Consider the following 20,375-nt stretch of genomic DNA (forward strand, 5'->3'; position numbering starts at 1 on the left):
ACACAGGAAATGTGCTACGTCTGTCTGCGCTGGTCTACATGCGTCAACTGTTGCGACACGTTTTTAAGATGCTGTGTTAACTTTTAACAAAGTCTTTCTAGCAATACACGTTCAAGAACCGTTAATAGAACCGCAAGTCATGAAAATTACAGTTCTGGTGTTTTTTTTTTTTTTTTAATGGTTCTCCAAATAAGAACCAGTTCTCACCTAATAAACATTCAAATGAGAAAAAAACAATGCTACACAGTTTTGTATACTCATATTAATGTATATGTTGATTCCATGACATACAGTAATTTTGCACATACAACTCTTTTAACACCAAATGTACATAACATCACATTTATATTGCATCTTTGTAACACCTTTGTAACACCTCTCATTTTGTTTGTTTAAATGGACCACTGGTGCATTTTAAAGAATAAGAGATAAAAACACAGTTGTCCGCACACAATATCTATCACTAACATCAGATGGCACTACTACAGTACACTTCACAAAACATAACTTAAAAATGCATCATTTCTTTTACTTGCACGTATGATAACACAATGACATTCTTTAAAAAAAAATGTAAACAAAATACTAAAGACAGCAGATATAGATACTCTCCGACCTTCATTGATTGAAATGCATTAGAGAAGTATCTTTGAATATGAATGAGCATACATGACGGGGCGACTAGAACCAGAGAAAGAGTGCAGCAATATACAGTTCAATTTAACTTAGATTTATTCACAAAGACAAAACAAAAGGACGGTGGAAGCGATTGAGAATGACTCTTCTATTTGAAGTCGAGCAGGTTGCAGTCGATTTTGTAGTACACGTATGGATAATACTCCTGCTGGCTGAGGTTCAAGCCAGGAATATCCATGGCAGATTGCTGAAACAGGAAAAAGATGACAACTTACTCAAAACATGTCACAACAATAGAGCACATTTTTCAGCCACTTTGGCATTTCAAAACATTCATCAATAAAGTGTTTTAAGCATCAAAACAATGAGCTCTGAGATTAATTACAACATTACTTTGTTCCAAAAATGTATTTGAAAAAAAAAACAAAAAAACACACAACACAAAAATAACAGTCTCGGGCCAAATGGAGACTTACGTCGATAATGGCGGCCGCGCTGCTGTCCAGGTGCTTATAAAGATCGTACAGTACTTCCCTCAGTTTCTTCATATTCTTCTTGTTGGGCTGGAGCAGCATCGCTTGGAAGTTCACCGGCAATCCATATCTGTGTATTTACAATAAAACATTTTGTATTCAGTCAAATAAAAACACTTTAATGTCTTGACTCATCATCACAATACTTTAAAGGGATCACTTCATCATTTTTCTTTTTTTGTTTTTTATGAATCTGCTACCTGAGGGACCCAACCCATTTATTTTTTTTCGGGTCACTTCCAATAAAAAATATTATTATTATTATAAGTATTTTAGTCTATAAAAATAATAGGCTACATTTAATATTACATTATTTGTTTTTAAATTTTAATATTACGGGGCCTATTTTAAGAGCACTAGCAATATGCCTTAAGTCATAAGTGCAAAGTCAGTGGGCATGACTGTAAAGCCTTTGTATTTTCGTGCAAGCATGTGCTAGGTCTAGGCGCAAGTGGGTTTGGCGAAATTGCACGTGCAAAGCGCTAATGGGCTGAGTAAAGTGCATTTTAATTCTGAGGTTCTTCTCCGGTTATTCCAGAGTCTGCGCCCTATTATACAGTCCATTCCCAGTCAAGCACCAGTGATATAAACAAAGACAGCACATTCATAAGAAGTTGGTAGTCTAAATGGACTGTATGCATTATATTAGAAGAATAGATAATTACGTTTTTTGTGCATTAACTGCATTCTTGCATATTTCTATGACAGTGACACGCTCCTTTTATACACACGGAAAATGCGATTCTCGTCAGGATTTGGATGTATGTTCCGTTAAATTATAGAGGATGTAAGTAAATATGAATCATTTTCATCTACTGACACAAATCATGGATAGTATTATCAGTGATTGTATCAGAACGCACTTCACTTCTACTATAGTTTGACTGTATTCATTTATTGTAACATGAAAAATTAAAACCGAAAATATTTCTAAATTCAAACGACACTTTAAACTAAACGAAAATATAATCAAAATAACGAAGTGGTCCAAAATATCATACCAAATCCAAAATTTTACTCTCTCCAACTTCTTCCACCGGCCCCTTTTGCAGAAACTTAAACTCACTTTACGGGCCTGGGTAGCTCAGCGAGTATTGACGCTGACTATCACACCTGGAGTCACGAGTTCGAATCCAAGGTGTGCTGAGTGACTCCAGCCAGGTCTCCTAAGCAACCAAATTGGCCCGGTTGCTAGGGAGGGTTGAGTCACATGGGGTAACCTCCTCGTGGTCGCTATAATGTGGTTCTCGCTCTCGGTGGGGCGCGTGGTGAATTGTGCGTGGATGCCGCGGAGAATAGCGTGAAGCCTCCACACGCACTACGTCTCCGTGGTAACGCGCTCAACAAGCCACGTGATAAGATGCGCGGATTGACGGTCTCAGACGTGGAGGCAACTGAGATTCGTCCTCCACCACCCGGATTGAGGAGAGTCACTACGCCACCACGGGAACATAGAGTGCATTGGGAATTGGGCATTCCAAATTGGGGAGAAAAAAGAAAAAAAAACTCGCTTTACGACAACAAGTGGAAAAATACCAATACAAATTAGATCATAAATACAACTGTAAAAATAAACATAATAATAATAATAATAATAATAATTGAAAGATAAACCATGACCTATAGAAAGTTAAACACAAATCTCACTAATATTTGTTTCATAAAATGGCTACAACGGTGATCATCAGGAACATAATTTGAGACATGGACTTTATTACCACCTGCTGGCGGAATCTTTAAACTGTAAATGCAGGAACTAAGTTTAGACTTTGCACTGAAAACAAACATGCTTCTCAAATGTCTTAGCGTAATGACGTATTTCTCAGGAAAATAGAAAACTGCGCTTTGCGCCACTTCACAGTTTGCGCGCCTACACCCACAGACTCCCACCCACGCCCACTTTTGCTGGCACGAAAATTGCACTTTAAAATGTGTGCACTCATGAAAACAGCCCTACTTGTTTTGTGCACGCGCTCTCACTCGAGAGATCAGTTAGGGGCTGTTCACACGAGAAGTGTTTTTAGTGCGTCTGCACTGTTTGTCCACACTGGGCGGACGTCTTTGAACGTTGTGCCGTTTCTCACAGTTTTTTCAACGTCTTGTGCAGAACCGCTGCATTTCTTAGAAACCGTGACAAGTTAAAAAGAACATAGTTTTATAAACGCATCACAAGACACCTGCGTTACGCTTCATTTGTTGGGGCCAATCGGCAAACGTTTCAAAAGTAAAGCTACAAGACGTAAACAATATGCATGTTAACATGATTTTAGCGTGATTAAAATCACTTACTAACCGCATATGTGTGAAGTTTACAACTCTGTAACCCTAAAAAGACTGTAAAAACGACGATTTAGATGCCTCATCTTTCAAAACAAGCTTCTTTGTGTGGCTGCATTACATTGTGACACATTCATAAAACAATCGGAACTGAAATGTGCCACTCAAACGGAGCTCATGATGTGACCCCTTCAGAAACTAAAGAGATGTTGTGTGTATTGCTACCTCAACACAGACTCCACAAAGACCCTCAGAGCCTTGATGTGGATCCAAGCAATGAACGCCTCGCTGAAGTTCACTTTAAGCCATCGGACGAGTGGCCCCTGCAGAAAACACATGGGTTTAGTTACAAATACCCAACACTGATGTAGTAACATGCGACGATCCAGTCGAGCAGTCACATACAAACTGCTTTTTCTTGTCAGTAGAGAGTCGTGTCATCTCCTCTTTATCTGCTTTCATTTCCTCTTCGTTGTACTGGAAGTCTCGCACCGTGAACCTGTGAGGTGGACACAGAGTGGACTACGATGTGAGATCAAAAACGGTCTAAGTGACACGAACCAAAGACCTGTGACATCACCGTGGAGTTGTTTACTTGTTCTCTCTGGCCTTGTGTCTGAAGTCATCGATGGCCTTTCTGAAGAGTGTGACAGAAAACAGGCCGCTGTCCTGATCCTCAAACAGCAGACTGATGGGAGAAAGAAGAGTGTGGTTAGAGGTTAGCAACCTGTCAAGAACATGTCCGAGTCACATTTGACCCCAAAATCAATAGAATTACGTAACATAATTGTGATTAAAGAAAATGAATCCTATTTTAGGACCATTATGTTTTTTGTGATACTTTCAATCACTGGAATCCTTATTATTATTAGACAAACAAAATGTATATTTCTGATTTCATTTCCATCATGACAATTTTCCGTCACATTGGGATTTCGCTAAATCTACTTTTCGAGCTCGTCCTAGTCCGTTCGCCCAATTGGAACCAAACCAATGCAGAAAGATTCTCTGGAGTCCCAATATCAATGATAATCGAAAAAAGGTTTGTTCTTTCTGCACGCCAAAAAGTAAGTGGGCATTGCCACTTTTACTTAAATGGTTTTACTTAATGGTTTTTTTTTCTTTTTCTCCCCAGTTTGGAATGCCCAATTCCCAATGTGCTCCAAGTCCTCGTGGTGGCGTAGTGACTCGCCTCAATCCGGGTGGCGGAGGACAAATCTCAGTTGCCTCCGCGTCTGAGACGTCAATCCGTGCATCTTATCACGTGGCTTGTTGAGCGCGTTACCGCGGAGACCTAGCGCGTGTGGAGGCTTCACGCTATTCTCCGCAGCATCCACGCACAACTCACCACGCGCCCCACCGAGAGCGAGAACGACATTATAGCGACCATGAGGAGGTTACCCCATGTCACTCTACCCTCCCTAGCAACCGGGCCAATTTGGCTGCTTAGGAGACCTGACTGGAGTCACTCAGCACACCCTGGATTCAATCTCGTGACTCCAAGTGTGGTAGTCAGCGTCAATACTCACGGAGTTACCCAGGTCCCTAATGGCTTTAACTCTTGAACAGAATGAGATATTATCACCAAATTTGGTACACTTATGTATGGGGTCAATCTGAGGACACTTTAAAAAAATTGCATGCCTCGGCCTCTTGGTGGCGCTATATCATTGACAAACTTAAAAATAGCTCTAACTTTGGAACTAGTAATAGACCGACATATCGGCCTGGCTGATTAATCGGCCAATGTTTGGCCATTTTGCGATTATTTGCATCAGCCGATAACGGTCGTTGCTTAGCCAATTAACAGAAGTGTTAACTCTCCCTTGTGTCACTTCCAAAACTACCAATGGTTTTGTCAATGAATAGTCAACAGTTTCTGTTATCAACGTTTTTTCTTTTCAAGTTTATGCAAAGTTGAGTAAATTTTGTGTATATCTGATTTGCTGTTGTTAAATTGTATTATGATTCCTGCGCATTTATATCAGCCATCCTGCTCTCTAGATATCGGTAATGTCATCGGCTATTGAAAAACCCATATCGGTTGACCATTATATGGAACCATTGGTCCGACCGATGAAATTTTGCATGCACTGTCTTTGTCTAAGGTGCCATCAAGGTCTATGTCATGGCCGCCATCGACCAATCAAATTTCAGCAGCTATTTGACAAGGTTAACAAAGGCCAATCATAACGAAACATGGTAGGTCTATTTGTCTCTTGGCCCAAGAGGTCTGTGCAAAATTTGAAAAGAAATTGGCCACCAGGAGGCACTATCACGTTCTGCTTGGTGTAAATAGTTGTATACTCTGCTGTGTTTCACACAGACACACTTTATTCATATCACATGATAGATCTCCTCATTCTGAACAACTCTGACTCAAGAACCATTGATATGAATCAAATAATTTGTTAAATATATTATTTAAAAAACCTACTTTTGCAAACTAGTCCTAGGTTTTTTTTACCTGACATCAACAAAACCTAGAAAGAATTTGTGAACAGACTAGATCAATAGTTATTTAAACAACATGTTCAAATGTTTTACTTGGCATGGCTACAACAGGTTAAATAACAAATATGGGCGTGGCCTAGTTGACCAAAAGCCTATAACTCCTGAACGATGAATCCGATTTTTATCAAATTAAGTACACATATGCGACCTGTATTTTTGAAGAAGCGTGCAAAATGTAGTGGAGATTGGACATTAGGTGACACTATAACGGTCAAATGGGTCAAAAAGGGCATATCTCTATGGTCCTCAATCTGATGGTTCTGAATATTATGGCAATTTATCTCTATTTTAGGTGCTAAAGGATTGTCTTATTAATATTTATATCTTTAAACGCATAAGTCCTAAAGTGCTTGAACCTCATTAATTGCTGCTTGCATCTATATTTTAATTTGTATTTAGTATTTATACATCAAGGTAGTGTTTGTTATACTACCTTTAATTTATGCAGACTGAAATGTAAAAAATATTATTATTACAGTCATTTTTTATGGTAATACAGTAAATATTTACTGTATTACAGTAATAAGACTCACCATTAAGAATAATAAGAAATACAAAAACTCAAATAAAACATCTGGATGCACAGCAGTAATGTAAATACGGTGAAAATGTGCTTAATTTTCATTAATATAATATCACAAAGTAAAAATTCATAACAGTTCTAAAAATATGCGTCATTTACTTTGTGATTTGGGGGTGAAATTTGACCGTTCAGGATGTTTTCATGAGATTCACCCTGCATTTTCTAACCCTAACCTAACCAAACCTTCATTCAAAGAAATTATTTTAACACTAAAATCATAAAACAAAAATGGACCCTCATAAGTGACTGATTTTCCATGTTTCTAATAGTCTAAAAAACATAGAAGTACATAACACATACAAATATGGGGTAAAATAGTCCATTGTTAAATAGACTGAACTATTTTTAAATACATTTTTCAGTACCAATTAAATTATGTCCATAATATCTCTCGTTTCCACTTTTCTCCACAAAAGATACCTGCAATGCTGCCTAAGAATTTGGCCAAAAGTTTTCTTATATGGAAGTATATTAGTGACAAAAATCTTTGATAAAAAAATAAAAAAAATAAAAATAAAAAAAAAAACACGCTGAGTTGCACAAATTGAAAAATAAATGCATTGTATGCACAGTGCTTGCATTTTTGGTGGATGCAATTTTATATGGTTGTATATTTAAGCTGTGAATATTTCAATTGAAAACATTTTGTACAATATTTAATAATTTAAAAAAAATTCAATAATAAATTTTTTTTTGGAACTGAATTTTGGAAGATAAAAAAAAATATATATATATATATAATTTTTTTTTTTTTTTTTTTTTTTTAAATGAAAATGTATTTTTATTATTCAACAAGATACATTTGTTCCGTTATATTTATTTTTACAAATTTGCCTCTTAAATTTCAGTGGTTTAAACTGAGTTGGGAATTCAACATTCCAGCAATGACAGGATGTTCCAGGTTGAATTTCCAACCGAATTTGAACCACTGAAATTTAAGAGGTGAATTTGCAAAGCGAAATATAAATGGACCAAATATTACCTGTCAAATACTAAAGAGAAAAGAAAAAAAAAATTTCGCTATATTTTCGAAATGAACTTTGGAACGTGACAATTTTTTGTTACATTTCTAATTATGAAAATGTGTGAAATATTTTTAATTAAAATATTCACAGCTTAAATATACAACTATATAAAATTGCATTTCTAAAATATACATGTGCTGTTAATGCAGTGGTTTTATTTTTCAATTAGTGTAATTAAGTAAGCTTTTCATTTCAAAGACATTTGTCATTAATGTACACTGGCAGCCAAAAGTTTGGAATAATGTACAGATTTTGCTCTTATGAAAAGAAATTGGTACTTTTAGTCACCAAAGTGGCATTCAACTGATCATAATGTATAGTCAGGACATTAATAATGTGAAAAATTATGATAATTAATGTTCAGAACTACTTAAACTACTTCAAAGAGTTCTCATCAAAAAATCCTCCACATGCAGCAATGACAGCTTTGCAGATCCTTGGCATTGTAGCTGTCAGTTTGTCCAGATACTCAGGTGACATTTCACCCCACACTTCCTGTAGCACTTGCCATAGATGTGACTGTCTTGTCGGGCACTTCTCACGCACCTTACAGTCTAGCTGATCCCACAAAAGCTCAATGAGGTTAAGATCCATAACACTCTTTTCCAATTATCTGTTGTCCAATGTCTGTGTTTCTTTGCCCACTCGAACCTTTTCTTTTTGTATTTCTGTTTCAAAAGTGGCTTTTTCTTTGCAATTCTTCCCATAAGGCCTGCACCCCTGAGTCTTCTCTTTACTGTTGTACATGAAACTGGTGTTGAGCGGGTAGAATTCAATGAAGCTGTCAGCTGAGGACATGTGAGGCGTCTATTTCTCAAACTAGAGACTCTGATGTACTTATCCTCTTGTTTAGTTGTACATCTGGTCTTCCACATCTCTTTCTGTCCTTGTTAGAGACAGTTGTTCTTTGTCTTTGAAGACTGTAGTGTACACCTTTGTATGAAATCTTTCAAAGCATTGTATAGTCTTCATTCCTCAAAACAATGATTGACTGATGAGTTTCTAGAGAAAGCTGTTTCTTTTTTGCCATTTTTGACCTAATATTGACCTTAAGACATGCCAGTCTATTGCATACTGTGGCAACTCAAAAACAAACACAAAGACAATGTTAAGCTTCATTTAATGAACCAAATATCTTTCAACTGAGTTTGATATAATGGCAAGTGATTTTCTAGTATCAAATCATCAATTTAGCATGATTACTCAAGGATAAGGTGTTGGAGTGATGGCTGCTGTCTAGATTTGATCAAAAATGACTTTTTTCAAATAGTGATGATGCTGTTTTTTACATCAGTAATGTCCTGACTATACTTTGTGATCAGTTGAATGCCACTTTGGTGAATTAAAATACCAATTTCCTTCTGAAACAGCAAAATCTGTACATCATTCCAAACTTATGGCCACCAGTGTACTTCCATAATCTTAGAAGTTAGCATAGCATGTTGCACGTTGCTTACTTTGTGGATCGTGGCACCACCATTTCAGCGAGAGTCTCGTAAGTGCGCTGCCAGTCTGCGTAATTCGTTCTGAAGGGTTTGAAAACATACTGTCAGTACGCGTGTGAGGAAATCAACAAAACAAGCTCAAATGTGTTTATAAAACTTTTAAAAGGAGATTCGTTTTGTGTTGGAATATGTCACTTACTTTGGTACCACCACCAGCATAGTAATGAGATACTCAGAATCCAGCACAAAGTCATCTTTCTTGACAATATCAGCCAGACTCCTGGTGAGCAGACTCCCTCTGGCGAGAAAACGTCAGTGTAAACACTCAAATTCACAATGTAAATTACTGCCGTCCCTCTTATAGTAATTCTTTCAATTCTATGTTCTGTGACTTAAAGGAATATTCCACCAAAATGAAAATGTGTCACTATTATTGAAGCATTTACACACACATCTTTCGCATACTACGACAGTTCATAGTGACCACATCGGTCAAGCTCCTAAAAGGACAAAATAGCACCATAAAAGTAGTCTAAGACTATTCTAAGATTTCTGGAGTCATACAGTAGCTTTATGCGTGGAACAGACTGAAATTTAAGTTGTTATTCACTGATAATCTTCCTTCTTGCTGCAGCTCTAAAATATAATTCTCTTGCACTTTCGAATTGGCACATCTTTATTTGGTTACTACACACACACACATCGACATGAACCAAAAGTGTTTAGTATCATTGATTTCAAACATGTCATTTATTTAGTCTGAACATAAACATGAATGAGATTTTAGAGTGTCCGGATTTTCAGTGAATAACAACCTCAATTTCAGTCTGCTCCTCACACAAAGCCATCGTATGACTTCGGAAGATTTGAAATACAGCGCACAAGTCATATGAACTACTGTTATGATACTCTTTAATTTTTGCAGTATTTTTGGTCACTATGAACTGTTGTTTTATTCTTCAAAATGTCCCCATTGTGTTCCACAGAAATATAACTGCATTAAAAATGACAGAATTCTAATTTTGCATGAACTATTTCCTTTAAATCTGGAAGTTTTGTGCTTGCATAACATGTATAAGATTACACAGTATAAAAAAAAAAATTAAAAAAAATCATGTCAACAACATCCTAGCAAAGAAAGTGTTCCCAGGTTTTTAAATGTACAATTAAAGGAATATTCCGGGTTCAATACAAGTTAAGCTCAATCGAAAACATTTGTGGCGTAATGTTGATTACCACAAATTAATTTTGACTCATCCCTCCTTTTCTTTAAACATAAAAGCACAAATCTGTGTTACAGTGAGACACTTACAATGGAAGTGAATGGGGGCCAATATGTAAACGTTAAAATACTCACTGTTTTAAAGGTATAGCCACAAGACGTAATCAACATACGTGTTAACATGATTTTAGTGTGATTAAATCACACACATTTTCTGAGTACAGATACATCCAATTTTACAACCTCGTTGCCATGATGATGTAATGCCAACAAACCCTAAAACCCTAAAATGATGATTTAAACAACTTTACAGCTCAAATAATACACAAATTTTAACAGACGATTTAATGTAAGTGCTTTTATAAAATTATAAGCTTCACATTTCTGCCTTTAAACCCTCAAAATTTGGCCCCATTGACTTCCATTGTAAGTGTCTCACTGCAACCTCAATTTTTGCTTTTTAAAGAACAGGAGGGACGATTAAAAGTTATTTTTTGTCTACCACCCCTGGAGTCGCGAGTTCGAACCCAGGGTGTGCTCAGTGACTCCAGCCAGGTCTCCTAAGCAACCAAATTGGCCCGGTTGCTAGGTAGGGTAGAGTCACATGGGGTAACCTCCTCGCGGTCATGATTAGTGGTTCTCGCTCTCAATTGGGCACGTGGTAAGTTGTGCGTGGATCGCGGAGAGTAGCATGAGCCTCCACATGCTGCGAGTCTCTGTGGCGTCATGCACAATGAGTCACGTGATAAGATGCACGGATTGACGGTCTCAGAAGCAGAGGCAACTGAGACTTGTCTCCGCCACCCAGATTGAGGTGAGTAACCGCGCCACCACGAGGACCTACTAAGTAGTGGGAATTGGGTATTCCAAATTGGGAGAAAAGGGGATAAAAAGAAATGATTTTTTGTGCCAATCAATATTATGCCACAAATGTCGTCTATTGAGTTGAACTTGTATTGAACCCAGAATATTCCTTTAAGAACAGCCCAAATATGATGTCATATAAAAGCCCTAAAAATGAAAGTTAAACTGAACAGGTCTTGCATGCCATCTGAACACAAGGGTCGTTACTTACGCGTTCTTCCTCTCCAGGTTTTGTAAGTTTCCCTTCAGGTTGTTGTAAGCTGACGCTCGAGCCTTCAGGTCATTATCAATCTGTGATACTTGCTATTGACCAGCAGGGGGAGACAGCAGGACACACAGTTTGTTTACAACAGAGACATGACTTAAAATCAGAAACCCCAATCACCCAATCAGAAACAGCAGAAGAATTCCCCTGATTATTAAGGCAGGGTGATACATTTAACCATTCAGACAAAAAATTGTTCATCTCATCCTGCAGCAGTAACTACAAAAGGGTCAGCTGCAGATTTCAGTTGTGTAATTCACATAGAAATGATGGCATCTGATGACTTGCCTTCGATATGATCTCAGAAATGTTCTTCAATGATTGTTTAATGGGGTATTTGGCCATATCCCACTGGAATCGTGTGACGTAGGTGACCAGATCAACTGAAACACAGTTAAAATAAATGTAAAAAAAACAGCAACAGTGTAACGTCTCATTTGCTGTCATAGACGCCAGTGATTCTTCTAGCGGTACCTCCGTTAGCGAGCAGGTTCTCCTGGACTTTGTCTCGGCTGTCCTCCAACACATCAGTCATGTACTGAGCAACCTTCTTCACCACACTGTGAAGAGCATCAAAGACATCACACTGTACTGAAACAACCCTCTGAAAACTCACAAAGATTATCCAATTCATCAAAACATCAAACACGACAGATTAACCACAAACCCTGAGGCATCCAAGAAACCTCGCTGCATCTTAGAAATATGATTTTTAAGATTATTAAAGGAATAGTTAACCCAAACGTCTGTCAAGCTCTGAGAGGGCAAGTACGTTTTTTTTTTTTTTTAACCTTTTAGTAACTCGACATTGTAAATCACCATCAGTTTTCGTTGTATGGAAAAAGAGAAGCAAATACTGAATAAAACACTGGGTTGACATTACATGACTATTGTTAACTATTCATTTAACTGCAATAAACATCTTTAATTAACATGTTAACTTTGGCAGTGCTAGATTAAATGTAAAAATCGTCTATTTGGAGAACTGTTACTGTAGCACGCTTTGGCACATTTTAATGAAAGATCCCGATTCAACAGAGCTGAAACCGCTTGACTGCAGGAACGAGCCTTTCAAACAAGAAAACGTGTAAAAATAGATTCTCACGTCTACAGATGAGACATTAGTCATGAGATTTATATATATTTGTATAAAGAGAAGCTAGCACGTCACCAAACTGCTAATAACTCATTTTAGGCGGAGGCCACTGTAACATCACGTCTCTATGAGATTCCACACTAGAGTAAAGAGACACACGTAAAGCATTGACAGAACTTTCACCATTAATCAATCGAATCTAGAAACCACAACAATTAACAAAATCTGCATTTAAGCTGTTTTATTTGTTTATTCATATTAATTACAGTGCATTCGGAAAGTATTCAGACCCCTTTATTTTTTTCACATTTTATTATGTTGCAGCCTTATGCTAAAATGCTTTGAATTACTTTTTTTTCCCCCACATCAATCTACACTATTCAAACCCTTTGCTATGACACTTGAAATTGAGCTCAGGTGCATCCCATTTCTCTGGATCATCTTTGAGATGTTTCAACACTTTGATTGGAGCGCACCTGTGGCAAATTCAATTGATTGGACATGATTTAGAAAAGGCACACACCTGTCTATATAAGGTCTTATAGCTGAAAATGCATATCAGAGCAAAAACCAAGCCATGAGGTCAAAGGAACTGCCTGCAGAGCTCAGAGACAGGATTGTGTCGAGGCACAGATCTGGGGAAGACTACAAAAAAATTTCGGTTGCATTGAAGGTTCCCAAGAGCACAGTGGCCTCCATAATTCTTAAATGGAAGATGTTTGGAACAATCAGGACTCTTCCTAGAGCTGGCCGCCGTATCACGATTGCTGTAACAAAGTGGATAGCCACAGTCTGCCGGCAGATTTATATTGTGGAGGATGAGAGTTTAAGAGATTTAATGCCCATTGCAATAAAATGCAACCTATATGGGGACTAGTTCTTTCAATTAGTCAAACTCCCACTTAGACTTTGGGAAACATTTAATGTTACTTGAATTGGTGCTATTTTAGTGCATTTCTATCTTTATACTGTGGAAGGCTTTGTTTGGATAATGTCAATTAAGCATTATATTGCTACATATAATATAAGTAAATAAATACATTTAACAGGAAAAGAAGTATACATAGAGTCAAATTTCAGCACTTTCAAAATCTACGATTAATCGCGATTAACTACTAAAAATTATGCGATTAATCGCGATTAAAACATTTAATTGACTGACAGCACTAATAAATACATGTGGAATAATGTACATTAATGAAAAAACAGGAATAGAAAATATGATGCATAACGTAAAACACAGGCTCACTGTCTTTATTTAATTATTGCATATTTGTATTGAATTCACGGTTTCTTGTGCGTGGTGAGAAAAAGAGCACCTTTGCAGAAATACTTTGTCTACACTTGTAGTAAAATATTGCTTTTTATGCAATATTTTATTAAGAGCTATAGTCCAAACAATTTGCTGAACATCACTGCTATTTTTAATGCCTGGATCATTTAACAGGCATAGTAATATACATATTAAATGTACATTAAGACAAAACTCTAGGTATATTATACATCAGCACATTGCATTTACTGTATGTTTTAAAAAAGAATGTGTTTACAGATTCTATATTATTTATTTACTGCATATTGGCATTGAATTCAGTGTTTTTGTGCATGAGACGAGTAAAAGAGCACATGAATACACTGCAGTGTCTTTATGTTTATAAACATTTATAATACATGCACGTACTGTATGGTAGACTTTCAAAATCAGACCGGGTTTATGTTTTAAGTACAAAGGGTTCATGAACTACAACTACTTAGTTTAATTTTTAAGGGGTGTGTATCAGCTGCACGTCCAGTGTTGGTGTTTGCCAGATGATTAGCGCCACCAAGTCATTCAGTCACATTTCATCGCAGTCTGAATCATCAAATTGCTTTCATATGTAAGCAAAACGGAAATTGGAATCGGGAGCTTGTGATTTGGACCTGTATCGATACCCAGCAACTACAAAGCAATACTAGCCACAACACCCTTGCATCATGGTGGTGAGTTTTGCATTAAAATGTGAAAATCTAGCTTGGAATTGGGTTTAAGCATTTAGAGACAACTGAGTGTATTAAATCATCACAACTTTACCTCTCAACAAAAGAGTCCACTTTGGCGAGCTCGTCGGAGAGCCCCACTAACACATCTAGTGTTCCGACCTGTAGGGTGTAGGGAAGAGAAACAGAGACACTTTGATCACTGCGTGTATAATGAAGCAATACAAACGCAGCCAGACTGTGTTTGATCAGCATCAGTCAGTACAGACATCATGGGCTGCCGCTGCTTTAGTGTGGCACCGCCGCCTCTGTTCTCAACCAGCCGGGCAGAAAGCGGACGGTCCAGATGACACAGGGCAGCGGGGTCACATGACCCTGAGCGACAGGGACCAAACTGGGTCACAGAAAGTGAAGAGCTCGAACAGAATCAGGCAAAAAAAAATAATAATTTGCAGGTTGGTCCAATTAGATGAAGCGCTAGATACCAGTTAGATGATAGGCTCCTTTCCTACACTCAGCATACTGAATAATATGATTTCTCCCATTTACATTTCTGCACATGGTTCGTTTCCTTCTCTATACTGTCCCTGAGTTAGCCAACCCAGTAAAAAGAGGAAGAGGAAGAGAATGTGACCTTGAGATCAGGAATGTTGAACTTGCTATTGGTGGAGATGTTGTTGGTGCGAGTGGTGGCTGTCATTAATTTGTCCCATGTCTGCTGGCAGGTTTTCTCTCCTGGAGCAGAAATCAACCAGAACTCCGTCATGGCTGCTGACAAGCGGGAAATGTAGAGCCTAAAAACAGAAAGAGATTGAAAGGCATTAAAATACATATTCTAACAAATATATCATTGGTACACAAACATATCAAGCATGTCATGTATCTCAATACTGAATCCTTAAATTCAAGACTAACCTGTAACTGGTTGCTGAACTTCTGTAAAACTATTTTAAAACAAGTTTTATTTCTTGTGTAAATATAAAGCATGCCGTTTTATGACATCACATTTATTGAGAGACAATATTTAATATTTGTACTTAAAAATGGCATTTTGTCACATTGCACCACTATTTAAGTGACAAAAAGGTGATTAAAAATGGTGATAAACTTAATGGTGATAAAAAAAAAAATTGGGAAAGAAAAAAGTAAAAAAGAAATAAAAAAGAATAGACAGACAGACAGACAGACAAATGGATAGATGACAGTCAGACAGACAGATAGATAGATAGATGACAGTCAGACAGACAGACAAATGGATAGATGACAGTCAGACAGACAGATAGATAGATGACAGACATACAGACAGATAGGTAGATAGATGACAGACAGACAGATAGATAGATAGATGACAGACAGACAGATAGATAGATGACAGTCAGACAGATAGATAGATGACAGACAGACAGACAGATAGATAAATGACAGACATACAGACAGATAGATAGATGACAGTCAGACAGACAGATAGATAGATGACAGTCAGACAGACAGATAGATAGATGACAGACATACAGACAGATAGGTAGACAGATGACAGACAGACAGATAGATAGATGACAGTCAGACAGACAGATAGATAGATGACAGTCAGACAGTCAGATAGATAGATGACAGACAGACAGAGATAGATAGATGACAGACAGACAGACAGACAGATAGATAGATTAGATAGATGACAGTCAGACAGACAGATAGATGACAGACAGACAGACAGATAGGTAGATAGATGACAATCAGACAGACAGACAAATGGATAGATGACAGTCAGATAGATAGATGACAGACAGACAGACAGTCAGATAGATAGATGACAGTCAGACAGACAGACAAATGGATAGATGACAGTCAGACAGACAGACAAATGGATAGATGACAGTCAGACAGACAGACAAATGGATAGATGACAGTCAGACAGACAGACAAATGGATAGATGGCAGTCAGACAGACAGACAAATGGATAGATGACAGTCAGACAGACAGATAGATAGATAGATAGATAGATGACAGTCAGAGGGACAGACAAGACAGATAGATGACAGACAGTCAGTCAGATAGATAGATGACAGTCAGACAGATAGATAGATGACAGACAGACAGACAGATAGATAGATGACAGACATACAGACAGATAGATAGATGACAGTCAGACAGATAGATAGATGACAGTCAGACAGATAGATAGATGACAGACAGACAGACAGATAGATAAATGACAGACATACAGACAGATAGATAGATGACAGTCAGACAGACAGATAGATAGATGACAGTCAGACAGACAGATAGATAGATGACAGACATACAGACAGATAGGTAGACAGATGACAGAGAGACAGATAGATAGATGACAGTCAGACAGACAGATAGATAGATGACAGTCAGATAGATAGATGACAGACAGACAGAGATAGATAGATGACAGACAGACAGACAGACAGATAGATAGATGACAGTCAGACAGATAGATAGATGACAGACAGACAGATAGATAGATGACAGACAGACAGACAGATAGATAAATGACAGACATACAGACAGATAGATAGATGACAGTCAGACAGACAGATAGATAGATGACAGTCAGACAGACAGATAGATAGATGACAGACATACAGACAGATAGGTAGACAGATGACAGACAGACAGATAGATAGATGACAGTCAGACAGACAGATAGATAGATGACAGTCAGACAGTCAGATAGATAGATGACAGACAGACAGAGATAGATAGATGACAGACAGACAGACAGACAGATAGATAGATTAGATAGATGACAGTCAGACAGACAGATAGATGACAGACAGACAGACAGATAGGTAGATAGATGACAATCAGACAGACAGACAAATGGATAGATGACAGTCAGATAGATAGATGACAGACAGACAGACAGTCAGATAGATAGATGACAGTCAGACAGACAGACAAATGGATAGATGACAGTCAGACAGACAGACAAATGGATAGATGACAGTCAGACAGACAGACAAATGGATAGATGACAGTCAGACAGACAGACAAATGGATAGATGGCAGTCAGACAGACAGATAGATAGATAGATAGATGACAGTCAGAGGGACAGACAAGACAGATAGATGACAGACAGTCAGTCAGATAGATAGATAGATAGATAGATGCAGACAGACTGAAAGACAGACAGATAGATGACAGTCAGACAGATAGATGATAGACAGACAGATAGACAGACAGACAGATAGATGACAGACAGACGGACAGATGGATGGACAGATGACAGACAGACAGACAGACAGACAGATAGATAGATAGATAGATGACAGACAGACTGAAAGACAGACAGACTGAAAGACAGACAGATAGATAGATGACAGACAGACGGACAGATGGATGGACAGATGACAGACAGACAAATGGACGAGAGATGGATGGATGGATGACAGTCAGATAGATGACAGACAGACAGACAGACAGACGGACGGACGGACGGACGAGAGATGGATGGATGGATGAAAGTCAGATAGAAGACAGACAGACGGACGGATGGATGAGAGATGGATGGATGGATGACAGTCAGATTGATGACAGACAGACAGACAGACAGATAGATAGATAGATAGATAGATAGATAGATGACAGACAGACTGAAAGACAGACAGATAGATGACAGTCAGACAGACGGACGGACGGAAGAGAGATGGATGGATGGATGACAGTCAGATAGATGGACGGACGGACGGACGAGAGATGGATGGATGGATGACAGTCAGATAGATGACAGACAGACGTTTCTAGGTTTTCCAAGACAGTAGATTCACTGAAAAAATAATGTGTTGCATTTACTTAAAATATATACATAGCATTTCTGCATCACACTTTTTAAGTAAATTCAATTTATGGTCATTTTATGTCAGCACATCTAGAAAACCTTCGTTAGACATACACAAATATATCAGTTCATTCAACTTCATGTATGTCACACAAATAAGATTTATCAACTAATAGCACGCTGTTTCAAATCATTTATTGATTTCTTTATTTAAAGCTTAAAAGTTTAAAGCAGAGGCCCATCAGACCGATCATCAGTCTGTTTAAAACAATAATCAGACATTCATTTGATCTGAACTAGTATTAATATCAAATTCATGATGTTATAAAATCATATTATCAATAAAGTCACGTGTCAGTCTGACTGCCACTGGCTTAAACGATCATAAACACGCAGTATTGTATATATTTAATAAACAATAACCGGGGCAAATACAATCAGATCTACACTACAGCACACCTAAGATGTTTACTATCAAATGACAATCTGGAAACGCATAATTAATAAACAATAAAGCGCAATAATACAATATAAACACCGCAGCTCTCTTAATCCACACGAGTAAACACAGTTAAAGCTGCAGGGGTCACACAAACTGACAGTTACACTAATGTTTCTCCAGCGGATCTTACCTGGTATCAGTGTAAACGAGCTAACAAGACGATTATTTGGTAGTTTCAAGTAAGTAATTTCTAAAGGATCAGTCTTATGATGTGATATTCATAATGACACTTCAGTGTTTCCAAAAGCTTCACATTCAGTGTCAGCTGATCGACTGCTGTGATCTGCGCATGCGCAGCCAAAAGAGAGCGACACTAAGAGGTCTGGAGGTGTAATTGCAGGTAGAAAGTAATTTGTGTTCACACACTTGATGTAGTGCACTACTAAACACAAAAGACAGAGGCGGGAGCTCCAAACCTAACTCTTTCCCAAACGCTAACCGTGTGTGGAAGTGACGCCCATTTTTGGAGTAAACCCGCCCTCTTTTGGAGTAACCCCGCCCCCATTTGGAGATCTCTGGCCTATAGCTATTTACCTACTTGGAAAAATCTGCTGATCTGAGTCTTTTGCAAGCTCATATTTATTAATTAAAAATGTATAATAAGCTTGTCATATTAAAAAATATATATATAATTTTATGTGAGTATGCTGTATTTTTTTCATAAATACTTAATAGGAGTATACGCGTATTTACATATCCATATAGCAAAATTGTATTTACAATGTTTCTAAATAAAAATTTATTAACACCAAAACTTTGCCATGATCAAATGTGTGTTAGTTTTTCCGCTCACACTAGAACAATCACATTTATATAACAAAAACTTTAAACACAGGTTAATTAAAGATTAAAACAGGATAATAAATTCAGTCTTTTACATTTACTGTTGTTTTAAATGACAAAGTGAAGCGGAAGGGATATCAGTTTTGTTCTTACCATTCAATGTAAACTGCTTTAATTAAAGCATTACATTCAGTTAATTATGTTGCAGTTCCTACAATGTTAGCAAATAAAAAACTGGCAAATAGTTCTTAATTCTGAAAGTCAAATTTTACTCGCATTTGGCAAATGTTAATTTAACATCTAGGATTTTTCAAGCCTTACAACCCCTTAAACTCTGGTGCATTAATTGCAAAAAAAATTTGGTCTCATTTTTCAGAGAAACTTACCAAACTTTTTTTGTTGTTGCCTAAAATATGTAAACATGTAATTCTGGTTCTGTTCACTCTACCACACTTTAGATGGCAGAAAGCACTAGAAAATATTTGTTTCTCCATCACAATATACAGATCTGAAATGTAGGTGGCGCTCTAACACATTTTAGCCCTCACAGATGTGCTCGTCCATAGACATTCAGTCTAATTTTCAGTTCAAGCACCACCCTCATTATTTCATTGAATATCTCGGCCTCTGAGCGGACTACAAGCTCAATCTAGGTGTCATTAGAAAGCTGAGATCCTCCCCTTCGTGGTGATAACATTTAAATCAAAATATTTTTATTGTTTTTGAAGATTTACACATTTCAATTTCATAACAAAATTCCATCAAATTGAATGAGTAATCTTTAAAAAAAATATATAATAATGTAAAAAATTTAACTATATTCAATTTGATGGAATTTTGTTA

At 37.4% G+C, this 20,375-nt stretch overlaps 1 protein-coding gene across 2 annotated transcripts; it reads right to left on the bottom strand.

Annotated features, from left to right (window-relative positions):
- Nucleotides 1-247: 247 nt before the first annotated feature.
- Nucleotides 248-19,030, bottom strand: LOC127453931 (V-type proton ATPase subunit C 1-A-like). 2 transcript variants are annotated; one of them, XM_051720736.1, is made up of 14 exons: nt 18,880-19,030; nt 15,353-18,235; nt 15,072-15,231; nt 14,532-14,599; nt 11,839-11,924; nt 11,653-11,747; nt 11,311-11,402; nt 9,213-9,311; nt 9,026-9,094; nt 4,042-4,134; nt 3,852-3,945; nt 3,672-3,769; nt 1,113-1,239; nt 248-883 (listed from the first exon to the last, which is right to left on the bottom strand). In XM_051720736.1, exons 3-14 carry the CDS (start codon nt 15,201-15,203, stop codon nt 785-787), a joined length of 1,152 nt encoding a protein of 383 aa, XP_051576696.1. In that variant the 5' UTR covers nt 15,204-15,231; nt 15,353-18,235; nt 18,880-19,030; the 3' UTR covers nt 248-784. The 2 variants fall into 2 exon arrangements, with proteins under 2 accessions (XP_051576696.1, XP_051576695.1); XM_051720735.1 differs by lacking the exon at nt 15,353-18,235.
- Nucleotides 19,031-20,375: the final 1,345 nt, after the last annotated feature.

Source organism: Myxocyprinus asiaticus, chromosome 16 (assembly GCF_019703515.2).
Source record: "Myxocyprinus asiaticus isolate MX2 ecotype Aquarium Trade chromosome 16, UBuf_Myxa_2, whole genome shotgun sequence".
In the NCBI taxonomy this organism is placed as follows: domain Eukaryota; kingdom Metazoa; phylum Chordata; class Actinopteri; order Cypriniformes; family Catostomidae; genus Myxocyprinus; species Myxocyprinus asiaticus.